Source organism: Octopus bimaculoides, chromosome 9 (assembly GCF_046866305.1).
Source record: "Octopus bimaculoides isolate indiv1 chromosome 9, ASM4686630v1, whole genome shotgun sequence".
NCBI classification, from domain to species: domain Eukaryota; kingdom Metazoa; phylum Mollusca; class Cephalopoda; order Octopoda; family Octopodidae; genus Octopus; species Octopus bimaculoides.
Window position 1 is genome coordinate 74,356,366 of NC_142936.1, and position 25,128 is coordinate 74,381,493.

General features: G+C 37.1%; 1 protein-coding gene across 5 annotated transcripts in view; it reads left to right on the forward strand.

Moving 5' to 3' along the window:
- LOC149134198 (putative methyltransferase-like protein 24) overlaps window positions 1–25,128 on the forward strand; it is a 40,689-nt gene that overhangs the window by 10,554 nt on the left and 5,007 nt on the right. For 2 of the 5 annotated variants that reach the window (XM_089357721.1, XM_089357722.1), the window contains 4 exons: window positions 1,034–1,098; window positions 2,906–3,034; window positions 8,638–8,712; window positions 17,853–17,988. In XM_089357721.1, the coding sequence (XP_089213847.1) occupies window positions 1,034–1,098; window positions 2,906–3,034; window positions 8,638–8,712; window positions 17,853–17,988 (405 nt within the window). The other 3 variants (XM_089357723.1, XM_089357724.1, XM_089357720.1) reach the window with 3 other exon arrangements.

Consider the following 25,128-nt stretch of genomic DNA (forward strand, 5'->3'; position numbering starts at 1 on the left):
CGTCCATGGGCGGTGTTTTTGTTTAAGGAAAAATATAATGTATCAATGTATGGTAATAAGAGGTGTTCACAAGTATTATTACATAGGTTAATTTGGAAATCTAGTTTTTATAATCATTCTCATTCATTTAAGTATAGAAGAAAAGGTAATTCTACAAATATTAATAAATGCATTAGAAAATCAAATGATAGGAACACAAATTATGGTTGAAAGTTGTCCATTATTCGTTACGCATGATAGTACCATATAGGCAATTCTAAACGTGATCTTGACATAGAAAAATGTATGATATAATTACGTCTAAATTAATTTTATTAAATTATAATAATAAATTCACAATGAAATGTCATAAATTTAGGAAGGCATTTAAATATTTCAATTGTTGATTATAATTGCTTTGGTATATAATAAACATGATATTTCTAAAACTATTTCGCAAATATGATTGATAAATAACTAATTGTCGTGACATAGAATGTGTGTGTCGTACTGTAGAATCCATACCTTTGTATATTAAACTTTCATTATCCACCTACGTCACCAAATGTTGAATAGCAATCTACTGTTTCTAAAACATGGTATTTCTTAACTTTCTTTTTATATTCGTTCGTGTACTGGAGATATTTTCCAAGTTCACACTAACTTCAGATCGCTTTGCAAACATTAACATGTATTTTGGTATATATAAATTTGAATAATATATACTCTATATAAATATGTTGATAGAACTGAAGCAATCGTGGGCACTGTGTGGTGAATTGAAGAATTAAAGTTATATTTTTTCTATCCGGATTTTTTACAGACACACACATATATATATATATATATGTGTGTTTGTGTGTGCATATGAATGTTTATATACAGACACGCAGAGACATACATACAAACACATCAATATACATTTTTTTTTCTTCGTACCTTAAATATATAAATGCCTTCTTCTTAAGTAAAAGCTAATAAAATCTTAACTACTGCACACTGAGAACACTTTAAACTTACTTTTATTAAAGTCTATCTTCCATACTTTGTTTAGGTTTTACCATCCCCAGAAGAGTTGAAAACAAAATCAGATTCAGAACTTGAGGATTTATACCATGGGTAATATTCTTTCATACCTCTATTTTTTGCACGCTGTTGCGTGTTAACTATAATATTAAAAAAAGTCTTTCAATGCTATTCAGCTGTTTTCCATGTGTTTTAAAGCTAATGATACGGAGACCAACACGAGTAAGATAAGATTGTTCTCTTATCTATTTATTTTTGTTACAATAATTTAAATCATTTGTAGCTGTTGATTCCTAATGCTGCCTTTTGTTTTCTTGCTGGTAAAGTTTTGATAGGTTTTCCAAAATTTAAACTTCCATGGATTTCTCATTGAAGTTTTCTTCTTCTAATGCGTCTTTGGCTTTTCCTAATTTTAACTTATGCACTCTAAACTCGTGAAAATTTTCTTCTTTCTCTCCTTTATCCCTATCTTTGTTATTAACCCAGTGTTTATCATTTTTTTTCCATAGCATCTTAAGGTATAGCTGTGTGGCAATGCTTTTTTGTTTCCCAGCCGCATGTTCTGGGTTTGAGTTTCATTATGTGGCAACATGTGCCAGCGTCTTCTACTATAGCTGTAGGCCAACTAAATCATTGTAGAATGGACTTGAACGATGGAAATTGGAATGTATGTGTGTGTCACTGTCTCCTTGCTTTGACGTCTTGCAATAGATATAAAGAAATTCCACCATCATGCATACAATGTCCTTAGTTTCTAATCTCCCATATAAACAAGTCATGAGATGGGTAATATTATCTTATTTGGATACAGATAAAGGTCGGTGGAAGTAAAGGCATCCAGCCAAATAATATCAACATCAACCATTTGCCTGACTCACGGGAGCATAAAATAGTGGACATTAAAACCAAACTGACGACTGAGGTTATGGTTTTCTTAGATTTAAGACTTGAAGTTTGCTGACCCATGTCAAGAAATTGTGTGTGGAAGAATATTCCTGTTTTATTTATCAAGTCAACCCATTATACAGAAGCTCCTTAGTCAAATCAAAGGAAACCTATCCGATGATAATGTATATTTCACTACTATACAGAACCAGATGAGTGTCTTGAATATGTGGTCTTATTTTTTCACGCTTTAGTCATTTATTGGTTACCTCCAATCCATAGATCTAAAGAATTGGCCGGGACTTCTCAATAGCATCAATAACAATTCTGACAACTCAGTGAAGACACATCCACGTGATCATTCGGCTTGCTGGATACAGCAGCCAATTTTCCCTCAAAGACATTAGGATGAGCATGCAACTGTACAAACCATGCAAAGGCAGACATCGGAATACTATACAATCCTTGAATCTGTTGGAACCTGTCAAACCTTCCTACCTAAGCTAGCAAAGAAGAGGGTAAATTTTCTTAAATTGGAAACCTGGAAAAAATGCTTCTAACAGAATTAACTCCACTTAAGAAATCCCAGAACCAGATGATGGTGGTGTTAAACCACTTCATCTAAGAAATCAGAATGCAAAGAGCATTAATAAATCTCACAAAGCATCTCATCTAACACTTTGAAATTCTTCCAGTCTGTTGTAGAGGAATGATGTTATATTTTATCAACCTTTAGAAAATCGAAAGCAAAATTGATTTTGGTGTAAATTCTGTGGCCAGAACAAATTTCATTGTCTTTGAGGAAATGTTAGTTATAGTTTCTACTGTGGTTCTCTGTCAGTCTCTTTAATGTGGTAGACTAGAAGAAATGACATTTCGCAGAATGAAGTAAATAATGCAGCCTTTCATTCCCAGTTGTTTCACTTCATTTCTCTTGTCAGCCTTTTATAAACATCAAGTACTTGTGTCTGTGTAAAAGAAAAATCAATAATTTATTTGTTGAATACTATTGCAGATTTATGAACCAAACTCAGGTGAAGTGTAACAAGATAGTGCGCATTGGTTCTCGTGGAGACGGAGGATGGTATGTTTGTTTGGATAATGAATATTATCCCGTGAAGCCTTGCTTGGTATACTCATTTGGGTATGTACTCACACACACACATGTGTGTATATACATATATATATATATATATATATATATATATATATATATATATATATATATATATATATATATATATATATACACATATATATATATATGATGAAGTGATATAGTACGTCCGGTTCAAGCGGCTCCATTTAATAGAATAATACAATCATAACATCAGTTTAAATGCAGGGCTATCCTCAGCTGCATAAATAAATAGACTTCTTAATCAGTTGGATACGTTAATATAATTTTACTCAATTCCTCTAATAGAGCAACAAGAGGGAAAGTCTCCATGTTGCTACTAATGTAGTTAAGAATATACTACACATCGAAGAACTGTATGAAGTTTTTTAGGGTCATTGTTTGTAAAGATCGTGGTTCATTTTTAATTCATTAGTCTTTTTTTTATCAACTACCAAATCTAAGGCAAGAGAACACTAATAAAACCTATGATGTTAATACAGAGGAAATTATCATGGGGTACTATGGATGATTGTATATAAACAATATTGTTATGTTGTATAAAGATAAAATTTAAGATTACTAAAAATGATATCATAACCAGAATGGATAAAACGTGTATATATACTAATTTTCATAATTAGAAAGGGAAGATTACATAGAAATAGTTTAATATTCATTCCTGTACTTAATTATTTACTTATTAGGTGGTTTCTATAAAGATTGCTCTTGGTATTTTCTTATGGAATACTGGAGCGATAAATCATACTATCTTTATATTAATTATAAGCTAAGAATCAGAAAAAATCGGTAAAAATACGTTGTGCACAGATACATATACCTATTGAACTCTGTGCGCACATAGTTAAATATGGTTATAATATCATTTTTAGTAATATTAAATTTTATCTTTATACAACATAACAATATTGTTCATATACAATCATCCATAGTACCCCGTGATAATTTCCTCTGTATTAACATCATAGCTTTTATTAACGTCTCGCCCTTTTAACTGGTAATTCACATCTTGATTTGGGGTCTTCCTCTACCTAGCTTCTTTGATAGACAATTACTTATACAAATCCTAAGATCCTGATAATATTTATGACCATACCAAACTATAAACTGTCAACTCACTCCTGTCTTCCATTCTAAACAGACGCTGTTCTCTAGCCTTAGACTTGGTAATTGATAAAACGATTAATAAATTGTAAATGACCCTCAATCCTTTACAAGTTATGACCCTAACAAACTTCATACAGTTCTTCGATGTGTAGTATATTTTTAACTACATTAGTAGCAACATGGAGTCCTCCCCTCTTCTTGCTCAATTAGAGAATTTGAGTAAAATTTTATTAATGTGGCCAACAGATTAATGCAGCCGAGGATAGCCCTGCATTTAAATTGATGTAATGAGTGCATTATTCAATTAAATGGAGCCGCTTGAAACGGTCGTACTGCATCACCACTTGATATTCTGTTGCTTATTTTGATTTTATTCACTTTATTTTAAGTTGTACGGAAAACACCGCCCTGACTTGGTGCTTCAACTTAAGTACGTAATTCACCTGTATATATATATATATATATATATATATGGTGCGTGAGGTATTTGAGGATATATTTATTTGGGGGTCATTGCCGCATTTGTTGTTAACTCTGTATGATCTTTGTTTCAGAAAATTATAATGGTAGACCCTCAGCTTACTCAAGGAATGAAGAGGCATTCTGTTATTGTGGTTATAAAAAGCTGGACATAGCGATTTAGAAATATCCCGAATTTTAGAAGTTAACAAATATTTTGTTTACAAATTTTTAAGGAGCTAGAGACTGAAGACGGAAACGTATCACTAGTATCAAAGCATAAAAAGAATTCTAAACGCTCTGTAATCATCAGAACACCTGAATTTGTCGAGCAAGTTCAACAGAACATTGATTACCATCCCAAGAAGTTCATGACGTTGAAAAAACTTCGACCAAGATCAAAAAGTTAACAGAAGAAATGACAGATGGTTACGTGCAGATCCTTCTGAAACTCCAAGTGTTATACATACAAAATTTCCTACAACTGTAATGGTTTTAGGGGTTGTCATCAATGAAAGACATATGATGCCTCCTTATCTCTTTCGACAAGGCTTTAGAGTTAGCTCTGCCACCTACATTGAGGTCCTGGAATAATTGTTAAGCTCTGGATGGACAGTGAGTGTATGCAATGGAAGGCCTTATGTGTTTCAGTAAGACTCTGTACTATCACACATGGCTCTAGAAACACAAGAATGAATGGCTGAAAATGTTCATGGTCGCATAACCCTAACATTTGGCTTCCTAATTATCCAGATCCCAATCCATTGAACTATTACATGTGGAGTGTTGTTGAGAGAGAGGTGAATGAACAAGCCCATAACACCATAGTTTCTTTAAAAGTTACCATAGTTCAAAATGTTCAAATTTAACCAGGACCATTTGATTGGAGCATGTAGATGATTTATATCTCATATAGAAGCAGTTGGTGAAGCTGAAGGTGGCTTTATTGTATAACATTATAGAAAATGTTTATTTTTATCCTCATGTCAATTTTTTGATATGAAAAGTTATTATCAGTTATTATATAACTGTATTTTTTTATAAACATAGATCTGTCCTCAAATATCTTACGCACCCTGTATATATATATATATATATATATATATATATATATATATATACTAGTTGTTTTTCCCGGCTTCACTCGGGCGGTGTGGTGGATTTGGTTAAAGGCTATTTCCTATGTATATTTTGAATAATAAAAAGAACTAAAAATTAAAAAAACAAAAATTCCAAAAACAAAAAAAGGTAAGAACAACCCCAAAACAATACGACGCTAAGGATTTTGCGGGTCGATATTGTAAAACTAACTTCACGTGTGTACCCATAGTCCCATGTAGTCACGGAACCTTATTTGTGGTATAACCTCGCCTTAAAAGAAAAATATATGGTAGTGCGGTTGTTGTATTGGCGACACAAGAATGTTAATCGAAACTGTTCAAGATCAATCATAGGTTGGACGTTCATGTACACTGATTAGAATTGTGAATTTCAATTGTTGAAAACGCGTTCCCGGATGGATACAATTGTGCAGAGTCCGTTTGTCTCAATATAGAAAAGACGTTTCAATGTCGACGTTTGAAGACATTTGTAACTGAAGTTAAAAAGAACATAGTAATTGGAAAGAGCGTAAGCTATAGCTTTTTTTTTTTAATGTGCTGGTTTTTCGTAAAATTTTGCGCATGGGAAAGGCAACAAAATCGCCCCTCCCCACTTTGAATGGGATATTCCTATCTTAAAAAGTAATAATCGATTATCTCGGTAACCATGGGAGTTGGAGGGCAATAAAAATCTCCTGAACATGAGCAGACCATGCTGCCGTTCTGTGCTGAATTTCATGCGATTCCACTGCACCGTTCTCGAGTGAATCTGTCGACACTCAATCAATCAATCAAGCAACCAAGCAATCAAGAACACTGCAATTTATAGTATAGATATGTCTGATCAATAAGTACACGGACTGCTGCTGTAGTGACGAAGCTAAAGTACGCAGAGTAAAGCTGCTTGGCAAAGATTGACCTTGAACACTGTTATGCATGCGCACTGAGTTTTAAAGTTTTAACCCACTTCCGCTGCTTACGTTAGTGCTTGGAAGGAAGGTATGTTCCGTGTGATCGTCGCATTGACCATAACAGTTGTAATGGAGATACCCGCTCGGGAGACCTCCGTAAAGTTGCAGAAAAGTGTATGGCGGAGAGTGTATGAGCTGCACACAAGTGTACGAGTGGCTCAGACGTTTCGAATTATATCCGAAAAAATGTCGATATTGACGAACGTTCTGAGAGACCCACAACCAGCAGAGCTGAGAAAAACATCGCATATGTGCGTGAAGCTGTGAGGGGAAATCGTTGCACAAGATCTCATTGATAGTATCGAGAACGATGAATTTTTTTTGAAAATTTTGCGTAGCCCTCTGACCAGGTAACGCCAAGGTTTTCTCAAATTGCAAATTTTGACGCAGAATTTAGTCCGTTATGGTCAATGAGACAATCACGTTGCACACCTTTCCAACCACTGCTGTAAACAGCGAAAGTAAGCTAGAATATTAAAATTTAGTGCGCATGCACAGTAGACTACACGATCAATCTGTGGCAAGCGGCTTTACTCTACGTGCTTTAGCTTCGTCACTATGGCAACAGTCCGGATACTTTTCTCTCAGGTGTTAATGAGACTAATCTGGAATTGTTGAATGCATCACGTACAATTCAGAGATTGTCGTATCCTGAACAATACTGTTACGTAACCTGAGTTTAGAAATGCAGGCCTAATATCTCGAAACCATTATGAGTCTGTCGCGTCTTGTTTTTCGACCTCCAGATACGTATCGATGTAGCTGCGTTGTACGTCGTACGAAACTAAGTTTTATGGAGTTGAGTCAAACTGTTATTAAATAATACATGTAACATCAACCAAATATTGCGTACATGCGCTCGTGCATATATATACATATATATATATATATATATATATATATATATATATATATATATATATCCTATATATGTGTGGTATACGTATGTATGTATGTCTATATATATATATATATATATATATATATATATATATTTATTTATATATATTTATATATATTTATATATATATATATATATATATATATATATATATATATATATATTTATATATATATATATACATATATATATATATATATATATATATATATATATATATATATATATATATATATATATATATATATATATACATATATATATATATATATATATATATATATATATATATATATATATATATATATATATATATATATATATATATATATATATATATATATATATATATATATATATATATATATAAAGTGAATATATATATAAAGTGAATACCTCGTTCAGAGATTTAACATTGCTTATATATATATATATATACGTGTGTGTGTCATATATGTATGTATGTGTCTACAAAGAAACACATACACATATATGGACACGTTCGAGGATATAAGGTTAAGAAATTTGTTTTATCACCTTCATGTTCAGTTGCACTTTGCGGCACTTAAGACCAGTTTCTCATCCTATAACGCCAGACGGGCGAAAGTTTTGTAAGTTGATTTGGTAGATTGAACCTAAGAGAAACCTGGTGTATATGCATATGTACTTATATATATCATCAGCTTCATCATAATCATCTTCATGTTTAGAACATCTACGTCGCCATACATTCATGTGTCGGACAGAATTCGTTGAGGCAGATTTTCTCAGCCAGATGTCCTTAGCTGTTTTCCAGTAAGGTACTATTGCCCCATGGCCAAGAAGTTCTTCACAGAAGAATATTCGTTTACAACTATCATGCACGGCCAAGACAAAGAAACGCTAACACCCTTTATCTCTGTTCCTTTTTCTCTCTCTCTCTCTCTCTCTCTCATACGCACACGCACACATACATGCAACATACACACAAAACACACACACACACACACACACACACACACACACACACACACACACACACACACACACATACACACACACATATATATATGACTTGCTTTGTTTCAACAGGATTGATACTGACTCAAGTTTTGATGTTGGGATGCAAGATGTATTTGGCTGTGAAGTACATTCCTTTGACCCATTGTAAGTATTCGTTTACTGTAGTAATAGCAGCAGTAGCAGCAGCAGTCTTAGCTCCATCATCATCAACGTCATCATCATCATCATCATCATCAGCAGCAGCAGCAGCAGTAGTAGTAGTAGTAGTGGTAGTATTAGTGGTAGTGTTGGTGGTGGTGTACTTATCTCTGTCTAATGCGTGGCCTTTTTTCGTTATTTCTTAAGAATGTAAAGTGATTTGTGGGAGATTTTACTGTTACACCTCTCGTCAAAGAGAGCATAGTGGATCCATTTGCCACTATACTCTCTCTCTGAAGTTGCTAGGAATTGAAGTAAACTCTCCCTCGTAAGCTGCTACAATTTGAAGCAAAATATCCCCGTAGTTGAGATTGCTGTGAATGTCGTTATTCTCTTTTTATCTAGTCAAGCATGCTGGTTGTGACAATACATGGCCACTATTGCTTTATTAACGTTTGAAGTGTTGAGAAACTCATACATACTTCCGCAACGTGCAAGATGCTGTAGACAAGATTTCCTCAAATCACACTCTACCATCTTAAAAGAATTACAAAAGCACATATTAGCATAATATAGATAGCCATACAAAATGGGAATATCGCATCTGGCATGCCTTTGTTCACAGGTCTGCTTGATTAGGCCTGTTCAAATTGTTGGATATATTTGAGAAAAATGTGATGTTACATTTCTTTCTTTTCTTTCATTTACTGGATTCTGCCAATGGATTACGACCGTGCTAAAGCATCCATTTTAAGTGTGTTTTTAGGGGATTATACTGACCTCAGGATTTTGTCTTCTTAATTTAAGGATCCTACAAGATAGAAAATGCAAATCTAATATTTGGTGTAAGGGGAAGATGATTCAATCACAACTAAATACTACAAGACATTGTTACTAGTCATTACCCCGCACTGATATAAACATATTTTCTCCTGTGAATCAAACCTGATTATTTTTAAAAGGATTTACTAGATAATGTTGTTATATTTGAACTGCGCCGAGGAAAAAAATGAGATATTCACGGTTGGAAAGCCATTGACGATAGTTCTATTCAATCATGATTGACTTGGTGTTCAACAAGAGCAGTGGCAACCTGTTTACTAGTCAGACACATTGTAATAAATAGAGTTTACTCCAGGGTACAATATAATGATTTCCGATATTTGCTTTAGCTATTGGTGTATGTATTTCATAACTAGAAAAGCTATCTCTCATTTCAATATGTTACAGTTGGAGCTCATGAAGTGGGTTACTTAGATTTAGTTTCATGGAATTATTTAATTGTGAGATAAACTGTCATATAGGACGGAACAATTTCTTTTTGTCTATGCTAATATGAGTTGGATAGGTATGTTTTAACACAGTGTCTCACCACTAGTTGCGGTCTATTATAAATTTATTTTATAGAGACCTGTGTTCCGAGATCAAACCTCTTCACTGCTTCTCAAGCTTCCTTGCTTCTTCTCTCCTACAGTTTCCTTACGTTTAGATTCTTTGATATGTCTTCGTTCATTATATCTGTGCATGCATGTTTGCATGGGTGAGGAGTTTGTATGCATTGGATTAAGTGTGTGATGCATATAAAAGTAAATGGACGACCAAGTATTGAAATTCTGAACAGATCACTTTCGCAATACATATGAAGGAATTCGAAAAGATTATAGAGTTATAGAACAAATACCTTTCGGTATATGAGTTCGTCCCTGCAAGATCTTCGCTTTGTTATGCTTTCGATGATCCAAAAGACAAACTGACTATTCCTGGGTAGTGGGTTCAAAGAATTGTTAGGGGTGTAGAGATGATGTGGATGAGTTGTTATGGCACAGCCGTTATGATACTTCTTATTTGGCATCGCTGTTTCGACGCTGACATATTTGACATGAGATGCTCCTCACGTTTTAACTCTTCCACTCTCTCCATCTATCTTGCTCTCTCTCTACCCCTCTCTCTCTCTATCTATCTATCTATCTATCTGTCTATCTATCTTTTTTTTTCTCTCTCTCGATCCCTTTTGATCGAACTCCCCCCTTTTTCCCTTCCTACGATCCCTTTTGATCGACACACCCCTCTTTTTTTCCTTCCCCCTCCCAAAAAGAAAAGCTCTACATTGTATTTGTCCCATCTTCGTTGAGCCCTGTGTGGCTAATAAAAGAAATGTATCTATCTATCTATCTATCTATCTATCTATCTATCTATCTATCTATCTATCTATCTATCTATCTCTGATCTGGACGGATGCTAGTCACATCGGCTCGCAAGTAAGTTGGCCTTTTATATGTCAAAACTTTTGCAGTTTTAAAATATTTTTTGTGGAAGAGGTGTATAAGTCTATACACTTCGACCCTATTGGGTTTTTGTAATAGGAAGTGGCTCCTTCTGGAGTTTATTTCCAAAAGTTTTTGATTTTTCTCCGGCTTATTTGCCATATTTCGTAAAAGAAATATGGCTAGGCCTTCACACGTGGTCGATTTGCCTCTAACAGCAGGCAAGGAGACTGACCAACAAGTCGTTCCGCATGAACGAACACAAGACGTAGAGACCAGGAATGCTGCGTTTACTACTACTGCCTTCACCACCTCCACTACCATCATTACGACCGCCACCAACGACAACAAAACCAAAACCACTACTGCCACCGACATCGCAGCCACCACTACCACCAAGAACAACAATAACAAAAAGAACAACAACAACTCCACTCCTCTTTTGTTCCTTTCACCACAGACAACGGAAGGAGAGAAAGAGAAGAGCATGATGGCCAAACAATTTGCTCAAATACGCCTGAACGCCGAAGAAAATTATGAAAAAAATTTCCCGCCACTTCGTAACTCATATGAAGGTCAGAGGAGTACACAAGAAGAAGGTCACCCATCTGCCACAACAACAACACCTGTCAGCATCACAACCGCCAACAACAACGCTAATACAGCAACAGTCACCTCTGCCATCAACACCAGCACCACCACCACCAACAACAATAACAAGATCAAAACAAACTTCGCCGAGGCGATAAGGGAAAAAACGACGGTAGTATCTTTTACTGCACAGCAGATAAAAGATACAAAGGCTTTACTTACGAAAGAAAATGACGAGGTGCGGATCAACATACCACAAGACATTTTAGAAGACACAAACAAAAAGACAGTTATTTATAAAATTTTAAACTCGAAAACAAAAAAACCAGAAAAAGCAAGCACGGAAAAGATCGAGAAATGCTTGAGATCTGTATGGCAATATAAGGATTATGTAACTTGGTGGCATAAATTTGCCCATGTGCAAGTTATTTTTCAAAGTGAAGAGTTAGCGAAACGATTCTCAACGCTAACTCTTAAGACAGAAGAGTTAACAATGATACCGAGTTACCTTGGTCAGAGGGTAACAAGGGTTATCATAAAAAATATTCCTCCCACGGTAGACACACTATGGATAACATCAGCCGTATGTGTCGATATGGAGGAAGTTGATATATTGCAAATTAATGTTTCTGAAAAGCAACAGTGGGTGGGTAAAAAAATGGAGATCCTTCTCCATATTACCCAGGAGTCACTAAATAAAATACCCACCTACATAAAGTTACCATCAACGCAAAGGCTGTATGTAGTGGTGGAAGGCAGACGACCACGCTGTTACATATGTGGCAGTGAAGCTCACTTCCAAAAGGACTGCAATTCTGCCGCGAAACAACAGCAACAACAACAACAACAGCCACGGGAAAACCAAAAACCCAAAACACCAGCATTATTACCCACACCACCGTATGCACAATTGATCAAGCAGCTATATGCGAAAACGAAAGAACGGCAACAACGAACAAACCAACCCAACCAAACAACACCACCACCTGAGTCAAAAACAGAAACAACACCACCAAGAACAACTAAAGACAGACCAACACCAACACCAAGAACAACAACCAAGAAGACAATCACTGAGAACGAAGAAAAGACCAATACTACTCCCAATTCCCCAACAACACACACACCACACACACCACACACCACAACACCATCGACAAACACACAAATAGAACCAAATGCTTTGCCTTTACTCCCTTCTGATTCGTCAGACATTTCGTCTAACGATGAAAGTTCTACAGAATGGCAAATAGCCACAGGAAGTAAAAGAAAAAGATCAAAAACAACCCCAAAATTAAATGCATGCAAAGCAGGGAAATATGTAACCGCTGAAAGCCCCTTGCACAAACAAACCAGCACCAAGATCACAAAAACACACACAATGCTATCAGCGATAGACACAACAAACACAAAATTAACGGACTACATCATATCGCAAACAAACATTTCTGAAGATAATTATAAGCTTAACAATCATCCACGCACTACACCACCGAAACACATCAAAATAGTTCACATCACACAAACGCAGCACCACACACTCAAAACCCTCTTTCCAAATGCTGTTGGGGGGTTCCAAAAACATTTATCAAAGAAACTCTTCAAAAACCTCATCCAAGATACTTCAAAAGAAGAGGAAGCTAAAACTTTCGAAACGAGTAAGTAACTTTCTCTCTTGTCTCTTTTACTGTCGTGTATGAAACACAAATTTCGACTTCAACTATGCTTAAATTAGGTTGGGTAAATGTACGTGGCTTGGCGTCAGCTTGGAAGCAAGGTTACCTTCTAAATGACATCAAGTCACAGAACATAGAAATCATGGCTATCAGTGAAACCAGACTCAGTAACCCGCGGGCCCTCAAGTCCATGTTTGGTGGACATTTCGACATTTATTTTTCTCCCTGTCTGCCAAACATGGGTGGTGGTGGTACCGCGGTGCTTTTTCGGAAGAGTCTGAACCTAAAAGTAAGGCCAATATTCCTAGACACGGAGGGTAGGCTGGTTGTCTTGGACGTCGATGGCACAAACGGGTGTGCTTTCCGTCTGGTGGCAGTGTATGCACCGTCCTTAACGGGTCGGGCGGATTTCCTTAGACGTCTAGAGGTTTTCCTGGGAACGTCACGACCTTTACTGTTAGTAGGGGACTGGAACGCTACCTTGGACACGCATATAGACTATGTGGGAGTGGATAGGAGTAGAAGGGGATGTAAGTGCCCCAAAGACCTGCTCAGACGTTTCCATTTGTCTGACAGGTTCCGACTCGACCATCCGAACGTGCCAACGTGGACTTGGACAAACCGCGTCGGATCGTCGAGATCGTATCTAGATAGAGTTCTATGTAGGACAGCGGATAGAGATAGTGTAGGATGTCCACAATTTAAAATAGTCAGCTACACAGATCACAAGTTTGTGACGTGTACGCTCGACTTAGATAAGACACATAGGCAGGGTCCCGGTTACTGGAAACTGAACGCTTCGCTCTTAGCGCGGCAGGTTTACAGGAACCGGATTAGCGAATTAATTAAGAGGGCGTTAACAGGAGCCATCGTTAACAACCGCTGGTGGTTTGCCCTGAAAATGGCAAACAAATCGGAATCTATTAGGTTTAGTAAAGAACTAGCGATAGATCGAAATAGAGTAGAGGGAGACTTAGTTAAGAAACTAGAAGAGGCACTTACAACTGGCAGCGCAACCAACGTTTTGGCTGCGAGGATGGCCCTCGACCAACACCTCAACGCCAAACACGAAGGTTGCGTCGTCAGAGCTAAAATGCGTGCCTTAAGGAACGAAGGGATCGAAGCTGCGCGAGAAGCCCGGGTGGCGGAGGCGCAACGCGGTAACAGAGCCACCATTCGGTCTCTAATCGATGAACAGGGATGTAGTCTGCTCGAACCCGAAAGGATGTGTGGGGCCTTTCAACAGCACTTTGCTCGACTGTTCGGTGCGAGCGGTGAGTCGGAACGCAGGATGGACTTCACTGCCTACCTGACCGGCCTGCCGCGGCTCTCGGCGGGAGAGGCAGAGTGTTGTGAGGGTCCCATCACAGCTGCTGAAGTAAGGGATGCTATGGCGGGCTGCGCGAGGGATAAGTCACCTGGATTGGATGGTCTACCCTACGAGCTGTATTGTCAAATGCCAGACTTGTTTGGCGACATCAGTCTACTGCAACTGGCAACAAAACGGGAGAATTCCCGGTTTCGTGAGCCGAGGTGCAGTGACATTGCTGAAGAAAGACCCAAACAAGGGGAATTTTATAGATAATTTCAGGCCCATCACTCTGCTCAACGCAGATTTGAAAATTTTGGCCAAAGTAATAGCCGAGAGGTTGGCGCTTGTCATCGATAAACTGGTCGACAGGGCGCAAACATGCGCCGTGCCGGGCAGAAGTATCCATGACAACCTCCACCTCATGCGCTACATCACGGACAGGGTAGTTAAGGATCCTGGCATGGGTGGGGCGCTGATCAATTTAGATCAATCTAAAGCCTTCGATAGGGTCGACCATCGATACCTAGCGGCCGTCCTCAGGGCAGCTGGCTTTGGTCCCGTCTTCCGCGGTTGGATCGCTGCCTTGTATAGCGGCATCCGATCGGTAATACGGGTAAACGGTCACCTGTCAAAACCGTTCGACATCACGCGTTCGGTCCGTCAGGGATGTCCCCTGTCGGCGCTCCTGTATGTATTGACGATCGAACCACTACTGCGGAAGCTGGCGACACTGAGGGGTATCCCACGAGAGCTGGGTTGCGGGACGAGCGTGTCTGCATATGCGGACGATGTCACCGTCATAGTATCGAGCGAAAAGCACGTCGAGATGCTAGGCGAGACACTTAAAGAATACGAAACGGTGACAGGAGCAAAAATTAACCCGGAAAAGTTAGTGGGTTTGTTACTCGGCACCTGGAGAAGCAAGCCCATACCGTCCAACAGTGACTCCGTAGTGGGACGCTGGACGGACGGACCGGTTAAACTGCTCGGGGTCTGGTTCAGTCCGGACCTCCAAATGGATAAGAACTGGGACGAGATCACCAGTAGAGTGATCAAACTCAGCCAAACATGGGCTGAGAGAAAGTTATCTCTAAAAGGCCGGGCGGAGGTGGCTAATGTGTATATCGCATCAGTCATCGATTACCACCTGACCGTCGTGCCTTGTCCCGATGCCACCATCACGAAACTAGAACGCATACTTTTCCGCTTTCTGTGGAAGGGTGGCGTTCCGATGGTGAGGCGATCCATTTGCTGTCAACAACCGTTACGTGGAGGACTGGGGATACCGTGGTTAATGATGCGCAGACATGCGCTGAGACTGCGGCATCTCTGGAACTTCATTGACGACGGTGAACAGGTGTGGGCGCCGTTTGTGAGGCACGCCTTCCCGCAGCTCGTCTCACTCACCGAACTGCAAACATGGATCAGGAAGAGACCGAAACTGGGCGATTGGCACCGCGAGTGTCGCCAAGCTCTACAACAGCTCTGCCGTCCGGGATCAAACTTGTGCAACTTCCAAACGACCAATGCGTTCTATAGAGGACTAGTGGAGGGGAGGTCTGACGACACTCTCGGGGCAAACCTGGGTATCGACGAGAAATTCCTAACCCGCCTTTTCAAGACGACGTTCGGGCTGGGGCCTATGGATAATTTCCAGAGATCCCTGGCTTGGCAATGCTATCGAGACGCACTACCAGTTCGAGAGAAGATCTACAGACACGGTTCGAAAACCACCGGACCGACCTGCCCGAGATGCGGTCAGAGCGACGAAACCGTTCTGCACGCACTCGTGCAGTGTCCAGATATTTCAGAGCTGTGGACCTTCGTCGAACGGCTGTTGTCGCGTGTGGGACGAGCCCACTTATCAGCCGAGTCTATCGTGAATATTGTTCCGCCACCTTCCTTTAAACGGGAAGGAAAAACGGTTTTTGTAACACTGATAGCTATGGCAAAAGAATGCGTGTGGTGGACGCGTTTGAAAGGTCTACAAACAAACACTTTCCTCTCTGGTCAGTCCCTCGTCAACTTTTTCAAGTACCACTTGAAAAGGAGGATGAGGATAGAGAGGAAAGTGTTGTCGAATGAAAGTTTCAATAAAAAATGGGTAAATGTGGCAAGAATGGTAAGAATGAAAGACGACACCATTTTAAGCATAGACTTGTAACAAAAAGAGACAAAAAGAGAGAAGGTACTTACTTTCATGTACCTTTAAAAAAAAAAGCCTGAGGTGGCCGTGGTCTTTTCCGTAGGCTTTTCTCTCCACGGATAAACCTAATCTGTTCCCCGTTTTTTACATCGACTGTGATACACTATCCCTATTGATCGCCCCCCCCCCCCACGTCTTTTTTTCTTTTGTTTTTTTTTTCTTCTTCCCGCGATCCCTTTTGATCCAAATTATCCCCACCCCCCCAAGCAAAGCTCTACTTTGTAATTTGTCCATTTTCTGTATTTAGCCCTGTGTGGCTATAATAAAAAGATATCTATCTCCACCTTTCTACCTTCCAATACTTTTGTGTATGTGTATTTATGCGTGTAGCCATATCGCTCTTTCTGTGCATGAAGAGAGAGAACATGCATGTCAATTGTGTTCAAATAAAATTTAACATCTCACTTACTCTCTCACTCTACCTAATGTGTGCATGTGTGTGTGTGTCGTGACAAGAAGTAGTCTGAGAGTCCAGTAACCCTTGCCAAATTCCCAGCCCCCTTACAGATGACTCAGTTGGAGCTGACCTGGTTTTTTGTTCTGGTTCTTTGTGTTCTGCATTCTTGGAGAGTAGATGTAATTTATCACTATGCTTAACTACTTTCATCCCACCCCATCTGAAACTATTCCTGGATCTTAGATACTGTTTTTTAAACCATCTCCATGAATGTCTTGTTAATTTATGTTTTACATCACAGCTCAAAAGTGGTAAAGTGATTCTACTAAATTCGTCATCATTTAAAAAATTGAATCAAATTCAGTGTATTGGAACAGAGATATGGTCACAAAAGAGTTAACAACACCGACAGCTGTCTTTAGAAGATTTTATTCTAAATCATTTATGGTAGTTCTCCAGTTTGAAAATAACTTTTTTCCTTTTGTCTCTTCTGAAATGAACTTAAAAAATAAAGGGAACTACCCTTCCCTCACTGACTAAATTAAGAAGTAAAGCATATCGTGCTCCATTTGTGTTATACATCTGAACCAGTGCAGTCTTCTCTCCTGCAAACTATACTTCATTCATTTTAAAATATGTTTATACTTTGTTTTGTTGCATTACCAAAATTTATTTTCCAACATGTCTCTTGTCTTCACAGTGTAAAGAAAGAAAAGGTACCAAATCTTAAATTGTTAAATTTCCATGCTATCGGATTAAGTGACAAAACAGGTATTGTCAACGGCAGAGAGTTTATGACACTTTTAGACACCCGCAAGCATTTAAATCACACAAACGTAAGTTTTTGTTTATATGTAAATGTATATGTATATGTGTACATATATATATATATATGCATATATGTACACACACACATACACACCCACACTAAACACGCACACACAAACACACACACACATATATATATATACATATATATATATATATATATATAAATATATTTCTCTTTATATATATAAATATTTATATATATATAAATAGATATATACATATATATATATATATATATATATATATATATATATATATATATATATACGTATAAGAAGGAATTACCACTGAGTGGACATCCATTATGCTAGAAATAGACCATCTACAAACAAACCACAAAAGAAATGAATGTTCTCTAGAAGAATTTAACACACACCAGAACATAAACGCGCAAGACAAATGAAAATATATAAAATAAAGTATTAATCGTAGAACTTTTGTGGTTTGGTCGTAGATGGTCTATTTCCAGCATAATGGATGTCCACTTAGTGATCATCCCTTATTATACGTATGTAATACAATGTTTTCTGAATTTTCAGATTTTTCTTTATGCTAGACCACTGGTTTTAAATAGATGTTAATTAAATTAACATCCAATTTATCACCCTTATTATTTAAATTTTAAATAAGTATGTTCTGTAACCGGCAACGGTTACTGCAGTGAATTATCTTCTGCAGAATTGTTTCCGGTATTTAACGTGCCAGAGCGGGGACTTTTGAAAATAATTACAATGTAATCGGTAGAACTGTATACATGTCTAATTTTATGTGGACAACGTGTATAGTTCTGCAAATTATATTGAATTCGAACGGTCGTATTGAAGAGCCACTGACGCGTTACGTAAGTAATAATTGCATTAATTGCGAAACCTGGTCTGCAATTAATTCTTTAATTTGTATATTTTCATTTGTCTTGCCCGCTTATGTTCTGGTATGTGCTAAATATTTCTGGAGAACATTCATTTCTTTTGTGGTTTGATCGTAGATGGTCTATTTCTAGCATAATGGATGTCCACTTAGTGGTCATCCTTTCTTATACATATGTAATACAATTTTTTCTGAATTTTCAGATATTTCTTTATGCTAGACCATTGGTTTTAAATTGGTGTTAATTAAATTAATATCCAATTTATCGCCCTTATTATTTAAATTTTATATCTATCTATCTATCTATCTATCTATCTATCTATCTATCTATCTATCTATCTATCTATCTATCTATCTATCTATATCTCTCTCTCTCTCTCTCTCTCTCTCTCTCTATATATATATATATATATATATATATATATATTGAAAAAAAAGTCGTCAGAATTTTGGAATAACTTCTTTCATTTATTTTATACATATTCTAGCGCTTTCGTTCGTCTTTCGAACTTGTCAAATATAACTGTGAAAATACAGAGATCTAGCTTATTTATATAAAAACAGGTGTTTTGGGGGGCTTTGTTTATAACAGAACATTGTTTTGTTTTTTTGTTTTTTGGGGGTGAGGCTTTGGAGACAATGGAAGATGTATAAGTAAATAGATAGATAGATAGGCAGATAGAGAGATAGATAGATAGACTGATAGTCAGACAGATAGAGAGATGGATGTGGTAAAACAGAGAGAGAAGGGTCATTGTATTGAATTGGTCTTTTTAAGGAGTGTCCAAAAAAAAAAGTTAAAAGCTTGTTTACTACTTACTGTATTGTTTTGAGACAGATTTTAGGGATGGTAGAAGAAGAAGAAAGAAAAAAATAGAGAATAATGAATAGAAAATATAAAGAAAACAAAAAAATGTCTTCCTGTTTTTTCTTTTGCTTTTAGTTCTTTCATTTTATATTCTTTGTCCTTTCTTTTTATAGACTTTGGGTCCCTTTTAGTATATATTCCTGTCATACATTCATTTATTTATTTATTTTTTGTAAAGTGTAGTTCTGCATCAGAGTATATTAGTATAATCTTTGTAAATTTGAAAAATTGAATTAGTAAAAATAACTATATATATCATATCAAACATATATATATATATATATATATATATATATATATATATATATATATATATATACATACAAAACATATTCCTTGTTTTTCTTTTTCTCCTTCAAACATTTAACTTTGGGGAAAATTTTTTCATGAAGAGTAGTTCCATTGGCTTTCGGTATTGTGGATCGTCCCGTGTACATTTATAAAAGGGAAAGATTTTGAACTTTCCGTCTCCGCATATTTCCAGATGTTTACTTAATGAAATCATTCTTAGTTCTTCTTGTCGGATATGTTGCCTGTGAATTCTTATATATATACATACATATATATATATATATATATATATATATATATATATATATATATATATATATATATATATATATATATATATATATATATATATATATATATTTCAAGGTTTCAAATTTGTATATTTAAAAAAAGATGGAGACATCCAACGCGACTGATTTTTATTCTATTTATTTAATTATTTACCATCCGATGTCGACATTTCTGTGCTCAAACCTATCCAGCGACTGATCCATTGGATGTCTGACGTTTGGCACTTCCTCAGGGGTGGGTTACATCAGAACAAATTACGAAAAAACACAAATTACGATCATAACAGATTATTAAGAATTATTCGACTGTACCTCCATGCTGTCTTCGTTTATTTTGGGTATTAGGTGTATTAAATACAGGGGAGGTAACTCCTTAACCTTTTCTATTGTTACCGCTCTCCTGTGAGTGTCTACTAGATTAATTTATTTTATTTACTTATTTATTAATTTATTTATTAATTTATTTTTTAATATTTATTTATTTTTAATGACTACTAATTATCTCCGATGGGTAGATTATTTTTGTTGCCCCTAGGAGGTTCTCGTTGCTCTTATTTTGTTTTACATTATTGCTGTGTCTCATTATTTGGCTAAGGGAGTTCTGTCCAGAAATCCTTGCTCCTAGGAATCCTTTCAAGCTCCTTCACTAGTATATTCAGTAATATTTCAATATATTATCATTCTATGCTGTTACCATTATCCTCTATGGGTTTTATACTAAGATTTGAACCTCATCCCTCCTACTAAATGCTCAATTTGTTATTTTATTCTCAGTTCCTATTTTAATTTCATATCCACCCTTATTATTGTTGAGTCATGCACCTATATTGTGTTTGGAGATCTAAGCATTTGGCTGTGTTGTACTGTACTATATTAACTGTTGCTTACCTCTCATTCATCCATTCTACATTGAGTTGTTTCTAGGTCTAGGTAGCAAACCTCTCAGCTGCCGCTTACATCTTTATTACAATTCTTTCTCTATGCTCTGCTTCTGTCCTTGCTATTGTGCGTGCTCACACACTCTTCTCCTACTATTATTATTGCTATTGTTATTGTTCTTCTTATTATTATTGTTATTATTTTTATTATTATTATTACTATTATTACTATTATTATTATTATTAATAATAATCCTATATCGAAACTTATATAATCTACACTTATAGGCTGCACAGACTATAATGTCACAACCTAGGGTTGTTCTGTACTATTGCAGGTTGCCTCCTATTAGTGGATAATTTGGGGTTCTAAGTGAGATATTTTTAACTGAACCATTAACTATAGGTACCCCTTCCTTAAATATATATATATATATATTTCTTTTATTCTTTTATTCTTTTACTTGTTTCACTCATTTGACTGCGGACATGCTGGAGCTTTTTTCGAACAAATCGTCCCCAGGACTTATTCTTTGTAAGGCTAGTACTTATTCTATCGTTCAGCTTTGCCGAACCGCTAAGTTACGGGGACGTAAACACACCAGCATCGGTTGTCAAGCGATGGCGGGTGGACAGACACAGACACACAAACATAAGCACACAAAAACAGATATACATACATAAAAACAAACACAGACGCGCGCGCACACACACAAACACACACACACACACACACACACATATATATACAACGGGCTTCTTTCAGTTTCCGTCTACCAGATCTACTCTCAAGGTTTTGGTCGGCCTGAGGCTACAGTAGAAGGCACTTGCCCAAGGTGCTACGCATTGAGACTTAACCCAGAACCACGTAGTTGGTAAGCAAGCTACTTACCATACAGCCACTCCTCATATATATATATGATGGCCGTCCACTCATGACCGAGGGAGACCATTGCTGACCTTTAGCAACATTGTGCGCTCTAAGACTAAATTCTATTTTGCACTTGCGATTCCGTTTGTGGCTAATGAGCCCTGCTCTTGACAGGCATACACAACTGCAAACGTTGAAAACGAAGCTGTCCCCATTCACTACGCTAGCAGTGCGTTCTGGAGCAGCACGATAAAATTACGTGCTCTTTAAAAGGTGTTAACCCCCTCCTTAACCTGCTTCCTCCATCAAATAACGCCTCACCAAAATTTTATCACGTCTTTAATCACTAGTTACTATTATTTCTGTACCAAGTCTGCTTCCACTACCAGTTCATACATTAGTTCCAAATGAATTTTACGTAATTTTTGTGGTTCTAAACATTAGAGTGGCACTTCCCTAGAACTGCGTCAAAGGTGCGCTCTTACGTAGTGCGCTTGACAGGCTTTGTGTTTTGCTTATATCGGGAGGAAACAAACGGTATATGTAGAGATTAAAATGCAAATAGTATGTGAAATGACGGACCGGAAAAAGAAAGTGTCACTACCATAGCAGATAAAAATATTGCTGGGGGATGAAAAAGCAGTAGGAGGAAGGCAGAGATGACGAGAGCAGAAGAAGAAGAAGAAGAAGAAGAAGAAGAAGAAGAAGAAGAAGAAGAAGAAGAAGAAGAAGAAGAAGAAGAAGAAGAAGAAGAAGAAGAAGAAGGTAATATATGACCATAACCAATCCTTTAACTGGCTCTCCGTCGCTTACGACGATGAGGTTTCTAGTTGATCCAAGTACAGAACAGCCTGCTCGTGATAACGTGGAACTGGATGAGCACTCCATAGATACGCACACAATGCACCGCCGGGAATCTGATAAGTAGCTTAGCCTCTATAGCCATTTTCCATCTGCAAAGCACTCAGCAAAATCTTGTTGGTTTCTTGAAAGTATTTCTGCAACTCATCTCTTAGCTCAAACAGCCGATTTAAATCTTTTCCTCTACTTAACCACCGGATTTCCGTATATAGCAATAGATTTATGTATTCTTTGTTCAGCTTTTGACACAGTCTTTTAAACATTCTGGAGTGAACTGGCCTTTGTTTACTAGAGTTGACTATTTTTGTAGCATCGTGAAAAACGTTTCTCAATTCAACTCCAATTGATTTTGAAACCAAGGCCTCTCTATGAAGAAAGAAATGTATTGCGATTATATCAAGATTTTCTTGTTTTACAAGAGAAACAAAACCTTTTATGGAGCCAACCATTGATGGGGCACCATTAGTACAAATGCCAACACAGTCCTTTCGAGAGAGACCTCTTATTTACGAATATGAGGACAAAATGTTGAATATATCTATTCCTTTTCTTGTTTCAGGCAGGTCTTTGCAGCATAGGAAATTTTCTTGAATTTCACCCTCATTGACAAATCTTACAAAATCTACATGACAGTTATTGGTAAGATCTGTTGACTCATCAACCTGAATAGAAAAACTGCTATTTTTCATTTTGTCACGCAAAACCTCCTCAATGTCATGTGCCGTGTCATCAATGCGTCGACGTATTGTACCATCTGAAAGTGGAACACTTTTAATTTCTTGCAGTGCATTTTGCCCAAGCATTTTACTGTCTGTTATAATTTTACAAGCTGGCAGTATTAAATTCTTACCGTATGTCTTTTCTTTTTCTGTCCAATAATTCCTGCTACCAAATAACTTGCTTCAAGAGCCTTTTTACTGACGCTAACCTTACTATCAAATGCTGTACTCTGTTTCCTCTGAGATTTCAACAGCCTTTAAAAAGATCTGCACCCTGACTTTTCATACGACTGTAATTTAGTGTGAAGTGTATTTTTAGTTTAGCTAGGGGCATTGCTGCATTTGAAAGTTGTTTGCCACAGACGACGCCCAATGGAATAGGAGAGCTTGGATAACCGGTCCACGTGAAGCCCATTGATAAGTAACTTTCATAATAAAGACGTATCTTCTTTCTTTCCGTTGCTGAACTACTAGTGCAGTGGAATTCGTCAGCAGCTTGTGGCTCTTCATCACTAGACTCACCAGAATTTTCTGAATGTTTCCTCTACAAAAACTGCCACATTGGGTTATTAGGTGTTTCTGTAAATATAAAGACAACAATACAGTGTGTCCATAAACTACAGACAACACTAAATATATCTCCAATGGTTATGTGTTTTTGATAACGTAATAGGCTAGATAGGATGATGTCTATATTACAATATTACAATAACCAATATGTTGTGCCTGTATAGTAATATGACGATCATGAAATTAGCATTAGCTTATCTCACACTTTCTCGTGGAACACTCAGGAGCCTTTTGCAGAACCCTAGGATTACGGGGAACCCCGGTTGAGAAACGCTGCTCTAGGCATTTCTTCTGAACCTGCCTTGCAGAACATATCATGTCCATTGTTACTCGCTCAGGTCTGAAATCACACTGTTCTTCGGGAATCACGTGTGAAAATACATTCTCAACGAGACGAGCTAACATGATCCTTGAAAGTATCTTTCTGGTATGTGCCAAGGGAGTTATCCCTCTAGAATCACCACACACTGCTTTTGAGCCATTACCCTTGTATATAGATATTAGAATATCACTTGTTCATTCCTTTGACACAGATGATTCATTCCAAACTCGAGTTATCAGGCTATGAATTTCAGATGAAATATGATCTTCACCTGCTTTCAGAATTTCAACTGGAATACCATCCAATCCAGGAGCTTTACCTGATCTCAGTTTATATAATGCCAGATTTACTTCTTCAATGGAAAGCATATCATTCATGTGTTGCACTATCTTGTTTTGTGGAATGTTGTTTATGATATCCATGTTCACTACAGAAAGATTGTGGAAAATATCTGCAAAGTGTTCTCTCCTTTTACTCATTATTCCAGGAGGATCTTTAATAAACTCATTTCCATCTTTTGACTTCGAGGGGACAGATGATAAAGAGTGGGGTCCAAAAGCTTGCAGCAATGAACTATAAAATCGGTGAATGCCTTTCTTGTCATAGGC